The 11,799-nt window shown below is 52.9% G+C and overlaps 5 protein-coding genes across 5 annotated transcripts; 3 read left to right on the forward strand and 2 right to left on the reverse strand.

Annotated features, from left to right (window-relative positions):
• Positions 1-87: 87 nt before the first annotated feature.
• On the forward strand, positions 88-2,269 carry HMPREF1120_06536 (uncharacterized protein; the record flags this gene model as incomplete). The annotated part of the gene is made up of 3 exons (XM_009160739.1): positions 88-133; positions 196-306; positions 432-2,269. The coding sequence occupies 3 exons, from the start codon at positions 88-90 to the stop codon at positions 2,267-2,269; spliced, it is 1,995 nt and encodes a 664-aa protein (XP_009158987.1).
• HMPREF1120_06537 (40S ribosomal protein S20) lies at positions 2,249-3,342 on the reverse strand. Its single transcript, XM_009160740.1, has 2 exons — positions 3,144-3,342; positions 2,249-3,078 (listed from the first exon to the last, which is right to left on the reverse strand). Exons 1-2 carry the CDS (start codon positions 3,183-3,185, stop codon positions 2,770-2,772), a joined length of 351 nt encoding a protein of 116 aa, XP_009158988.1. The 5' UTR covers positions 3,186-3,342; the 3' UTR covers positions 2,249-2,769.
• Positions 3,343-3,594: 252 nt separating this feature from the next.
• On the forward strand, positions 3,595-5,622 carry HMPREF1120_06538 (uncharacterized protein; the record flags this gene model as incomplete). The annotated part of the gene is made up of 1 exon (XM_009160741.1): positions 3,595-5,622. One exon carries the CDS (start codon positions 3,595-3,597, stop codon positions 5,620-5,622), a length of 2,028 nt encoding a protein of 675 aa, XP_009158989.1.
• Positions 5,623-6,322: 700 nt separating this feature from the next.
• HMPREF1120_06539 (uncharacterized protein) lies at positions 6,323-10,153 on the forward strand (the record flags this gene model as incomplete). Its single annotated transcript, XM_009160742.1, has 1 exon — positions 6,323-10,153. The coding sequence occupies one exon, from the start codon at positions 6,323-6,325 to the stop codon at positions 10,151-10,153; it is 3,831 nt and encodes a 1,276-aa protein (XP_009158990.1).
• A 762-nt stretch (positions 10,154-10,915) lies between these two features.
• HMPREF1120_06540 (NADH dehydrogenase) lies at positions 10,916-11,616 on the reverse strand (the record flags this gene model as incomplete). Its single annotated transcript, XM_009160743.1, has 3 exons — positions 10,916-10,964; positions 11,148-11,407; positions 11,566-11,616. 3 exons carry the CDS (start codon positions 11,614-11,616, stop codon positions 10,916-10,918), a joined length of 360 nt encoding a protein of 119 aa, XP_009158991.1.
• Positions 11,617-11,799: the final 183 nt, after the last annotated feature.

Genomic DNA, 11,799 nt, shown 5'->3' on the forward strand with positions numbered 1-11,799 from the left:
CAGTCTCGAGATCTTGGTGTCTAGCCGACATTTTGTCGCCGACTAGCAACGAGTTTGCGCGCAGTATAATCCCTTCATCAGCCCATCATGGTTGTGTGTAAATACTTCCTGAATGGAAACTGCAAGTTTGGCAGTACGTCTGGGCTCTTCTATTGAACAAGTCATAACCGGACGTACGACTAATTTTGTGTCCAGGCAATTGCAGAAACGAGCATCCAGGTGCCGGGCTCGCAAATCAGAATAGGTTTGGCGCGTTAAGCGGCGGTGGTGGCGGCGGTCGCTTTGGAGGCGGCGGAAACAGCGAAGGTAAGTTGTCTTGTCTCATACAGAAATTGTTGGATTGCTTTGATCCCATGCCAGCCCCAAAAACTTCAACCCTTTTCCCAGCCTCGATTGCAATCCAATTTTCTTTTCGTACTGACCCAACCCAGCTTCAGGCCGCCAGGATGGCTGGCGAATCAGTGCCGAAGATGTCAGGAATGACATGACAGAAGGAAAGGGTCGGCCAAAATGGATCTTGACGGCATACGGCCCGGGGAGGACACCACCGGCTTCTTTACTGGAGGCTAACGAACTCAGTCCGGAGGAAGTACGCGCACGCTTCTATGAACTGGCTAGTCAGGGAAAGCAGGCCGAGGCGGATCAAGAGGCTATAGCACTGTGGAACAAGGCCGTCCAGGACATGGCCCAAATTGCCAGCAACGCCTCCAACGTGGTCAAATTCATGGAGGAAGCAGACAAAAAGCATCCCAACAGATACGACTTTCTCAAGATGGATGGGACAAAGACTCGCGATCAGTTCGCCCAGGAGTTTGCGAGCAACGCCCCCTCAAGCACTCCCTTTGGACAATCTCCCACCCCAAATCCGTTCGCGAAGCCTGCTGCCTCAACATTTGGTCAACCATCCCAGCCGTCCATGTTTGGTGCAACTGGGGCTCCTGCTGCCGGGTCGGCGCTTGGCAAGCCAGCGTTCGGACAAAGCGGGTTCGGCAGCGGCGCAACACAAAATGCTACAGGCAGCCCATTCGGGCAGGCGGCAGCTTCGAGCCCTTTCGGCCAAGCTTCATCCAACAGCGCATTTGGAAAACCAGCATTCGGCAGCGCTGGATTCGGTCAACCATCACAGCCGACCTCGACTTTTGGACAGCCTTCACAACCAACATCTACCTTTGGGCAGCCGTCACAGCCAACATCGGCATTCGGTCAACCGGCATTCGGCTCGTCCGGATTTGGAGCAAATGCGCCCAAGAATCCGTTTGGGGCCGCTTCGGCAGCATCAGGCTTTGGTCAGGCATCACAACCAAAGTCGACTTTTGGGCAGCCTACCCAACCTACTTCGACGTTTGGCCAGCCTAGCCAGCCCACATCCACGTTCGGACAGCCAAGTCAACCATCGTCCACATTCGGACAGCCAAGTCAACCATCGTCAACGTTTGGCCAACCATCTCAACCGACCTCGACGTTCGGTCAGCCGACAACAGCATCAGCATTCGGAAAGCCTGGATTCGGCTCTTCTCCATCAACATTTGGTCAGCCCTCGCAACCTGCTTCAGCACCTGGCCAGGCCGCCCAATCAAGTCCCTCGCCTTTCGGCCAAGCAGCGGCTGCCACCACTACCACCGCGGCATCGCCATTCGGGCAACAACAGCCTTCGTTCGGCCAAGCCAGTGCGCCAGCCAATCCATTTGGAGCCAGACCAGCTGCAGCGACAACAGAAGCACAACCAAATGATCTGGCAATGGACACGGCGACGCCGGCGCCGTCCCGACCGGCTTCGCGAGCAAACCCATTCGATGCTGCTCAACCTGCGCAACCTACGCAATCGGCCACCTCCACAACGGTTCAGGTCCAGCCAGCTGCCGCGAAACCGATCATCAATACCTCGACAACACCACATCCTCTCACGGGACGACCTCCCCATGCAGTACACTACACGCAGACTCTCCCACTCCAACCGACGCAAAAGAATGCATCGGGTCAAGTGACCGCCTACCGTGGCCAGCGAGTGGACTACGTGGACGGGGTACCATGCTACAGACGGCCAGATGGTAAAGGGTTGGAAAAGATCTGGTTCCCCGATGCAGGCGCGACACCTGATGTGGTCGCTCTGAATCGTGAGGACAAGATCGGAGATACGCAGGGCCAACTGGATGAATATACGGACGACATCAAGGACAGGTATAAGTACTTGTTTGAGGAGGGACGGTTTAGAGATGGGAAGATCCCGCTGGTCCCGCCGTTAAGGGAGTGGAGTGTTTATGATTTTTGATTGAAGACGGGGATGTCTACAGTCGTATGCACATTAATTGCAGAATGCTTGGTTTGCCTGTACTACTAGTAAAAATTGAAGGCAGTTTTCTAGCCAGCGGCAGGGTCCAGAGAAGATCAAGCATTGCATGATACCAAATATCAAACAGAAAAGAACGTAAACCGGATGGGACTAGCGGCTCCGCCGTATCGATCATTGTACGAGTATTTGCAAGACATTGCAGTGCAGGCTCAGAACAGAAACGGGATTTTTGCAACGACCTTGAGCAAGGGATTTCCATTTCTTATCTGCGATGTTTCAGACCTACACCCTGCCCGAGCACATGATGGACACGGCATGATCACCCTAGCTCGGGATGGAATGGAGGGCAACCGGTGATCCACGTGCAGTGCGCACAGGCAAACCCACATCCACGAGCTCCAACCATCCCAGTCCCACGGCTTTCCCTTTTCTCATTCCATCTCATGCTTTGGGTAGTCTTTGACATCTATCGCCCACATTTAAGCGGCAATAGTAACCTCAACCTCAACACCAGCCTCAATGTTGATAATGATCTGCTTGACAACCTCGGTCGGGGCGTTGAGATCGATCAGACGCTTGTGGATTCTCATCTCATACATGTCCCAGGTCTTGCTACCCTCACCGCAAGGGGTCTTGCGGGTGGTGACCTTGAGGGTTTTGGTCGGCAGGCGGACGGGACCCTTGACGCGCAGGTTCTTGGATTTGGCGCGCTCCAACAGCTCCGAGCACACTTTCTCCAGCGATTGGACTTTGCGAGAGGTCAGGGTGATGCGGATCTTGTGGATTTTCTAAACAGACAGACACTGTTAGTTCTGCGCGCAGTGAGTGTGCCAAAAATCCAAGTTAGACGTACCGGGCCTTCGCCGAAATCCTTCTCAGGCTTTTGGAAAGACATGGTTGCTGGAGGTGGAGGTGATGACTCTCTTGCTGTTGTAGAGATTCGCTTGTCGGCGCCAATCAAGACCTGAACGGCGTGGTTCGGTAAGGTGATGAAAGGCTGTAGATTGGATTGAAGACGGTTGAACTTGTCGTGGTCGCAAAGTAGACGAGCGATGTTGAAGTCCAATTTTCGGGCCGGGGGTAGTGTGGGCGGAAATCTTGGCGGAGATGAAAAAAGCTACTAACTCGATTGGGCAAGGGCGGCTTTGGTTAGTCATGATGCAGCCTCGCCGACTATGACTCCATAGACTTCGAGGTCCGAGTCAAGTTCTGAGAAGCTGTTTATTTTGCTGGTGTTGATATTGAGGTACTCCTTATGGGCAGTCCATCGAGTCAAATTTTATGTGTTATTCCTGACTCAAATTATGGAAGAAGTGCCAGAAATTCCTGGTCAACTTCCACTACTGGCGGTTTACCCTGACCACAATGTCAAGGCCAGTTTGCCGCCTGCTGAATGGGATGCTTGTGTCGACTCATGGCTCGTTAGTATCGAAGTCCGTCTGAGGCTGCAGGAGGACCATTTTTTGCAACTGAAGCTGTCACAGTCGGCAAGTGGCGCTCCCTTTTTGGCGTCGCTGTTTAAAGCCAGTCGAGATGCTGGTCCCGCGTCATCGAGGCCTCAGAAGGAACGGTTGCTGCTGAAACGGGCCTACATGCTCTTGAGAAGGCTGTTGTTGGCAACTAAAGTACCATTCGACTACGGCAATGCAGACCTGCTGGATCTCTTGTGTCTGGCTAGTCATCAGTATGCTTCGGTCGCAGATTGGAGGGCAACAGTGAAGACGCTCTGGAAAAGGGATCAAAGTCAGATGTCCGGTGCAGTGGAGGCTTGGAAGAATGTTTGTATTGGGGAGCTTTCGGCTCCGCGCCCAGATTCGGAAGCGATACTACAGAAATATCGCCAGTTCAACGCCTTTTTGAAAGTCTCGCCTGACGCTGGGCTCATTCTGATGACAGGCTCGGATTACCTCGAATCGCTCTTGGAGGCATACAGCAATCTGCAGGGCGCCAGTATACAGAGGATACTAACAGAACATATCTTTTATTGCTTGCGGAGTCTCATGTCAGATGGCTTACCGCATGGCTCCCTGCTTCTTGATCACCTTTACTTCACGAAGTCCGAGGCCGACAGGATGTCAAAGTCGCATCCCGGTTCGCCCACTCTGTGCTCGAGCTTGGTATGCACAACGTCTTTCCTGAGGCATCTTGCGGCGGATGACTTGGTGAATGCCAGCAAACGCGGCCAAGCGTTGATCGACTCTCTTACAAATTACCGCCAGAACACGGCGCACTTGCATCCGCCTGCCGGGTCTCGGAAACGCAAGGTGAACAAAGGCAAAGGCAAGGCTGATGTTCAGGCCGAGATGCACGTACATAAGGCTTCGCAGATATCCCAAGTGCATGATCTTTTCCCGAATTTGTCGAGCCATTACATTCTCCGGCTGCTTGACCATTTCGACGATGATGTCGAAGCAGTGATTGCTGCTCTGCTTGAGCCAGAATCCCTTCCTCCTAACCTCCGCGATGCGGGCCCGCCAGACGAATCTTTGCCAGACTTTGATGGCCCTCACCACGATCTTGCTCCAAGGCCAACACCTCCTTTGCTTCCTGAAAGAAAGAACGTTTTCGACGGTGATGAATTTGACAATCTTCGAATATCGTCGGACCGTCTTCACAAGGGCAGGAAAGAAATCACGCTGGATCAGAATGGCACGAGTGATGAACATGCTCGACGGAAAGCAGCCATTATGGCGGCTCTGGCGGCTTTCGATTCAGACGATGATGAGCGAGACGACACTTATGATGTTGCCGATGTTGGCGGGACTGTAGACTCTACCGTCGATACAGATACCCGACCTCGGCCGGAGAATGGACCTCACCAGAATCCGTACGAAGAACTACTCTACCGAGCGTGGAAGGGCAATGAAGAGCTGTTTGCCCGAGACAGCAAGACTCGAATGTCCAAGGTCCGGCAAGACCTCAAACGCGAGACGGGAATGACCGATGAGCAGATCGAGGGCTGGGGAGTCATGCTCAAGAAAGATCCCCGGAGGCAAGACCAGCTTGAAAAGAAATACTCGGCATCGCAAGCGTTTAGGGGCAACCAACCTGCCCTTGCTACAACGAAATGGCATGGTGAAAATGCTGAAGAGAGCGAGGATGGTGAGAGTGGCTCAGCTGGTCGTACTAATGCGGCATCAGGGAAGCCACGAGGAAACCGCTCATCGGGTCGAGGGCGGGGAGGTAGTACTGCCGGTCCTAGTAACGATGCAGCCACGCAAGCGGCGAGAAGGAGAAAGGAACAGGGCAGAGGGCGAGGCGGGGCGAATCACGGCCGACGAGAGGGTCGGGCGCGCAAAATGGGCAGAGGAATGACTGGCCCTACAGGATGAGAGTATGGGCCGGTTCTACGTCTCTCGAATGTACTGGCAACTTCGGGCTCTCACCTAGATTCACTATCCTTGACTTCAAAAGCAGAGGTGTACCTTGGCTAAAATATGCTTCTAGACTGCCGGGCTGCCATCTGGTTACCTACCTGGCACTGTAGCATGAAGTCGGCTCAAGGAGAAAATAGGGGCAATCAATGAGACCCGGCTAAACTGCTGTTTTGGGATTCAGATGACGGCCCAGTAGACTGTTTGACGTGTTTGCTGCATTTGCCTTGTTTGCCATGTTTGCGCCAGCGTGAACGGCGCATAAACTCCATTTCTGCCGCTTTCACTGTTTAGGGTCTTCATGATATTGACGCCTTTGTACTTCTCAACTCCCCAGACAAAAGTCCCATAATTCGGTTTCTTCAACCTGAGGAGCGCTTTTGTATACCTCCCGTCCTAGCATTTAACCGAGCGACACGAGCGTGTTTGTGCATACACTGTGCTTTTTGAGGCATTTCGAATAGGCAGTCTCGCCTTGCCCAATCCTCGTTTTCAACTTGTCAATCTCTTCGAGGATCTGAATCTTTAAGTCTACTCCCTCACTCAGTCGGCTGAACCTTGAAAGAGCCTTACATACAAACAGAGCCCTTCGAAAGTCATGGTGCTGCAACCTGGCCATAACTAACAAACTTTCCCTCTGTCACTAAGTCATACGGCAATGACAGATACGTTCGCCGTGAATGGTGCCTCGAATGGCGCAGATTCGGTCTCTTATGACACCGCCAACATAATTCAAGCCTTACAAATCACTCACAATCCCACTACCAAAAATGATGTACGGTTTGAGGCTCTCAGGTATCTGGAAAAGCTGAAGGAACGGCGCGAAGCGCTTGAGTATGGCTTTTCCCTTTCCACCGACCTCTCCCAGCCTCCCGTGGTCCGACACTTCGGCCTCGGGCTGCTTAGCCATGTCATCCGTCATGAGGCTTACCACCTGAGCGAGGAACAGAATGCCCAACTTCGCAACTGTGTCCTTGAGTTAGGCAAATCAATAGTTCCGAGCGACCTTTCCTTCATCCGCAACAAGATTGCCGAACTGTGGATAGAGTTGGCCAAGCGAAGCTGGGCCCTGGATTGGTTCGATTTGGACGAGCAACTGGTCAGGTTATGGTCACAGGAACTTGTACACAAGGACTTCGTCTTGACCGTGCTAGAGAACCTCTCCGAAGATATATTCGTCCGCGATGACAGTATGGCCGTGCTACGCGGCCGAGACCTAAATTCTGCCTTCGTTGAGATCATCACCTCATCGAGCAACTACGCCGGGGGCATCAAAATTGGCGATGCAGTACATCATGTCCGGTACGGCAGTGAAGGATGGCTTACCAGAATACGACAGTATCTGGAGGAGTGTGCGAACAACCCAGATCTAGCTGGGGCGGTCAAGGACACCACCATCAAAGCGTTGGCAACCCTGCGGTCTGTCTTTGTCTGGGTGATGACGCCAGCTGTTGCTCAATCCATGTCTTTGGCAGTAACGTGCAGGTTTTTGACCAACTCAGACCCCGATCTTGTCATGGCTGCAGTCGATGCTCTTCTTTCTTTATACGGACGGACTCGTCTTGAGGAATTAGAGGTCCAAGCCCTCGTTTATCCTCTAATCCAACCGGAAGGCATTGCAGGGCTAAGTCAGCTATACTCGTGGTCGATCGTCTCAGTCGATGAAATCGACAGCAGCAAGTATGTCGTGTCCAAGAAGCTGTCCGAGTTGATGTCCCTTCTCGCCGTGCATACAACTCGGTATGCTCCTCCGGACCCGAACACTCTCGATCTCTCACCATTTCTGCACTTTATGATCGCCATCGCCGAGCATGAGAGTCTCATCGTTTCTATCCCAGTGGTTCATGCTTGGGTACAATTATTGGAAGTCAAGACGTGGAGAAAGGCGCCTGTGGTGTCGGAGTGTATTGGTCCACTTTTGCAAGTCGCATCCCGGCGGCTCATACAATATGATCAACTGCCTGAAGGCACAGACGACCCAGTCGTGGCATTTGTTAATGATGAGATCGAACTCTTTCCAGAACGTCAGGGCTTCTACCTCAGTTATCGCAGACTGTGTTCAGCCGTGATTGAATGGATCTGTTACGCGCAGTTAGAAGAGGCACTGCAAGCAGTCATGAACCGAGCGGACGAGCTGTTAGACGAGGTTCAGACTGCCGAGCAACAGCTGGACCCTGCTTCCTACGAAAGAGTCTCCATGAATGTTCTACGAGCCGATTCGTATTTCGCCATGGTCGATGCAGCGCTCAATGGGCTAGACCGCTGGCAAGCAAAACACCGAGAGGGCCAAACAGCCGAACAGGAGCAACTTGCGGCTAGAGTGAGGGAATCGGCCAAAAGATGGCTTCTCAATATGTCGAAGAAAAGAGAGTTTCGAGACCCCCAGATCAGACAGCGCCAAATCAAAACTGCCGTCGAAGCGTCGAACCGGGCTTTACAGAAGGATACCGGCTTTGCGTTCAGTGTCCTCGAACACATTTTGTCGTCATTCATCATTACTCCACCACAGCATTCCCTTTATGCTGAGGCTGTTACTGAGCTCCACAACTATGCCACCAGCGAGCTGAGAAGGCTGTCACTTCAGCACGCAGACTATTTTGTGACGTTCTATGACCAGCTTGAAAGCAGGTTCACCGACCTAATCAACCAGCTTGGTGGTGATGAGCGAATACAAATTGATCTCAAATCGATTCTTTTCTCCATTATCCAGCGGGCCGGAGCGGTCGACTACGCGCAACGTCAGGCGAAGTTGGAAGGCTTTCTGCAATCGGTTGCTGCTGCTTGGGCCGACAGCAGCCTCCAGGATACACTCCAGAGTCTGGAAACATTTGCTCGGTCCCAAGCTTTTGACCGAGTCGGGCCTTACATGGCGTCGATAGGGGCAGCAAATGTGGAGGATTGGTCCCAAGTGCCGTACAACGAGCGTGGCGTACAAATCCAGCGAGACATGTTGATGGCTTTCTCCAAGTTGCCTCTCCGGGAGACCAGAATCCTGCTTAGCATCTCCACGGACCGGCTTGAGCAAGGCTCAGCACTTCACCGGATGATTTGTGATCTGTGGACACCGCTGATACCAAACATGCTCCCCCACGTCCTCCGACTAACCAGCTACAACCATCAACTACACAATCCTGCCGCATGGCCGAATGTCAACACACCCGAGCTACAAGCCCTCATTCGACGAGTTCTACGAGACCGATATTGGCAATCGGGAATCTCCAGTGGGTCTATGAACGAATTCCACAGCAAGGTCAAGTCGACCAGATCGACCATCGAGGGATTTGCCTCGTCCGTGCGCGGAAGGATCCGCAACAACCTCGAACAATGCTACAGCATCCTTCACACGTTGGGAAGACTCGGCCCGGCCTTTTACAGCCTACAGCAACTTCCTGAGATGATGGCGGAAGCGGCAATCAACACCGCAGCACCACTGAGTCCGCACCACTTTTCTGTTATGATCCAGATGCTGCCGAAACTGATCGATGAATGTCCGCCCGAGCACCGACAGCATTTCCTGACGCCAATTCTGTCATCACTACTACAGCAGATGGACGCGAAACTGACCGAGGAATGGGTCAAGATGGACGAACGCAAACAGACCAAACACGAAGAAGAAAATCTCAACGACGAGATGCGCGACGACTCGGTGCTCCGCCAGACGACGTACAAGGCCGTCAATCTGGTGGCGCACTGGCTGAACCCGAAGCGGGAAGCACAGCTGAGAACGAAAAAATCAATCGTCAACGGGAACTACTTGAACGATGAAAGCCAGCAGACGATGCGGCAGTTTGTCTTGTCCAACGTGCAGATATTGGAGCGGCTGTTGGTGTTTGTGACGCACGCCCTGGCATTCCGGGACACTCGGTCATGCTACACTATGCTCGGGGCCGTGCAGCGCATTGTGCCTGAGTTTGGACACGGGCATGGTGAGAGACTGCTGTCGGGCGACGAAGCCGCCGCTGCGCGCGAGTACATTTCTTCGGAAATGCTAAAGACCGCAATCACTTGTCTCAATGACGGCTATTTCGCTGACCACCAGCAACATTATGCGCAGCTCATTGCGACCATTTGGGTGTCGTACGGCTTACCAGCGCACGCTTCTGGGAGTGAGTCTACGACCCCTGCGGGCGCGCGAGACCTCCCGCCTTTGACTGCCACGCCGCGAAACGTTATCCTCAGCTTGCCGGGCATGACGGAGGAAAAAGTCGATCGGGCCGCTGCCCAGCTTGCGCGAGAAGGATCCGTCGCTCGCCCTAAGAAACTTCGAGCAATTGTCCTCTCGTTGCTCGAGGGTGTTCGTGGCGTCAGGCTCAGCGAGCTCGGCAAGATTGATTTGCGGCCCCAGCAGTCCAAGATTTTGGAGAAGTATAAGCAGCGCGAGTCTCTGGGTATGCAGGGTGTCGAAGATGGTGTTGGTGGTGCTGCTGCCAATGGAGCCGCTGACGATGGAATCGATCTTGGTGGCGTGGCCGACATGTTTGCAGGTTGAGCTCATCTTTCTGTCCGAGTCGGTAGAAATGTAACATCAAAAAGTTGTATGTGTCGTCCGCGATGGAGTTTCTACTTAGCCCTAGTATCTCTTACTGCTCTGTGCCACTGCTTTTGTTTGTCAGATTAGGGAACTGTTGGATTAGAGACCTTAGGACACCGAACGAGCCCCGGTTGCGCCCCGGTTGAGATTTCGAGCCCTCGTCTGGTATCATGGTAGACGAGAAACGTCGAAACGATGTTCCTGAGGATGCAGCCTCTACTGAAACGTGCGTTCCTGCTAATGTTATGTACGGTACGCCTTTATGGCCCCTATAAGGTAGGCACGGCCTGCTGGTCTCGTAAATCGGGCATAATGAGTAGTAAAAGTGGTCCAGAGTGTGTTCTGGTAGTCATTGACGGATGCAACCCTTCATTCTACGGACTCGGTCATCCCATCCTCCTGGTGCGATTTTTGAGTCTGATTTGATCCGATCTGATCCACCTCAGGCTTCACGTTAAAATATGTATGTACACTCCTCCAAGTTGTGTGCCAATTGACCCCCGCAGCGATGACTTGTTGGCCATCGACCAAGTTTTTGCATTTTTTATGTGGAGTTTATCTTTCTCTCTTTTTGAAAGCGCCATGGTCCCAGTGCAGTCCTTCCACTCTTCCCTTTCCGCTTCCAAAATCAGGAGGGCTCGTTGGATGGATTTCGTCCCGGACCTACCAGAGGTAGAAAAAGCGAGGTTTGGTGCACCAGACGCCGCGGATAGTGCCAGTTTATTCTGACGTTCTGTTCGGCGTAGCCGCGAATGTCGGCCGGACGAATCTGGAGACACGACCGAGTTAGCCTCTGTTCCTTTGTTTCCCTTTTGGCGTTGCTGTATGCATGCATCTCATGTAGACCGTGGCTATATTCGACCCAATTTTTCTTGCCCTCGCAGGTCCAAAGTTTGATATCTCCCGAATACCACGGTTCCATCCAAAAGGTGTGTGACGAGTTTGTACATACCTGTTACTATTATACGCGCCACTCTGGCTCCCCAACAACTCCTTCTCGCGCGCCAGATCGGCATAGTACCGACGGACCTGGTCACGGTCCTCCTCGGCCTGTAGCAAGGGGATCAAGTGGATGCGCGCCCACATCTTCTCGCGGGCCATTTCGTGCTTCTCGCGCTGTCCGATGAAGATCTGGCGCCAGCCGTAGGCCATGACTAGACCACATGCGACGAGGTAGTACATTGGTCGGAGACCGCGGGTTGGAAGGTTGCGCTGGATAATAGCAAAGAATTAGTTTATGTTCTCTTCCTTAGTGTTCTCATATGCAGACAACCGCTTGTCGCGGAGCCTTTGTCGGCCTGTCGATATTGCACCACTGCAGAATCGATCCCTCGATCGGACTAGGACATAAGACGTAGATGTAGACGTACTCTGTATTGAACGGGTTCATACCCGCCGACGGGCGGGAGATCTTGAGGCATTCTGGTGTGTGTCGTAAGTCGTATACAGAATGATCGGGACGGGAGGGTTCAGTTCGGTTTGGTGTGATTCGATCCGGCCTACATAGACAGCCGCGACGATCCAACGCAACTGCCTCGCAGATATTTGGGTATGTTATGGCCGGGAAGTGGTGGGTAGGGTATGTAGGTAAATGATACAAGTAC

Source organism: Exophiala dermatitidis (genome assembly GCF_000230625.1).
Source record: "Exophiala dermatitidis NIH/UT8656 unplaced genomic scaffold supercont1.5, whole genome shotgun sequence".
NCBI lineage: Eukaryota > Fungi > Ascomycota > Eurotiomycetes > Chaetothyriales > Herpotrichiellaceae > Exophiala > Exophiala dermatitidis.

What these genes read in the sequence shown, in the direction of transcription:
- HMPREF1120_06537 (XM_009160740.1), bottom strand. Translation starts at nt 3,185, where the DNA reads ATGTCTTTCCAAAAGCCTGAGAAGGATTTCGGCGAAGGCCCG. An exon ending in AGGATTTCGGCGAAGGCCCG is followed by an intron (nt 3,079 to 3,143) that starts GTACGTCTAACT and finishes CTGTCTGTTTAG; the next exon opens with AAAATCCACAAGATCCGCAT.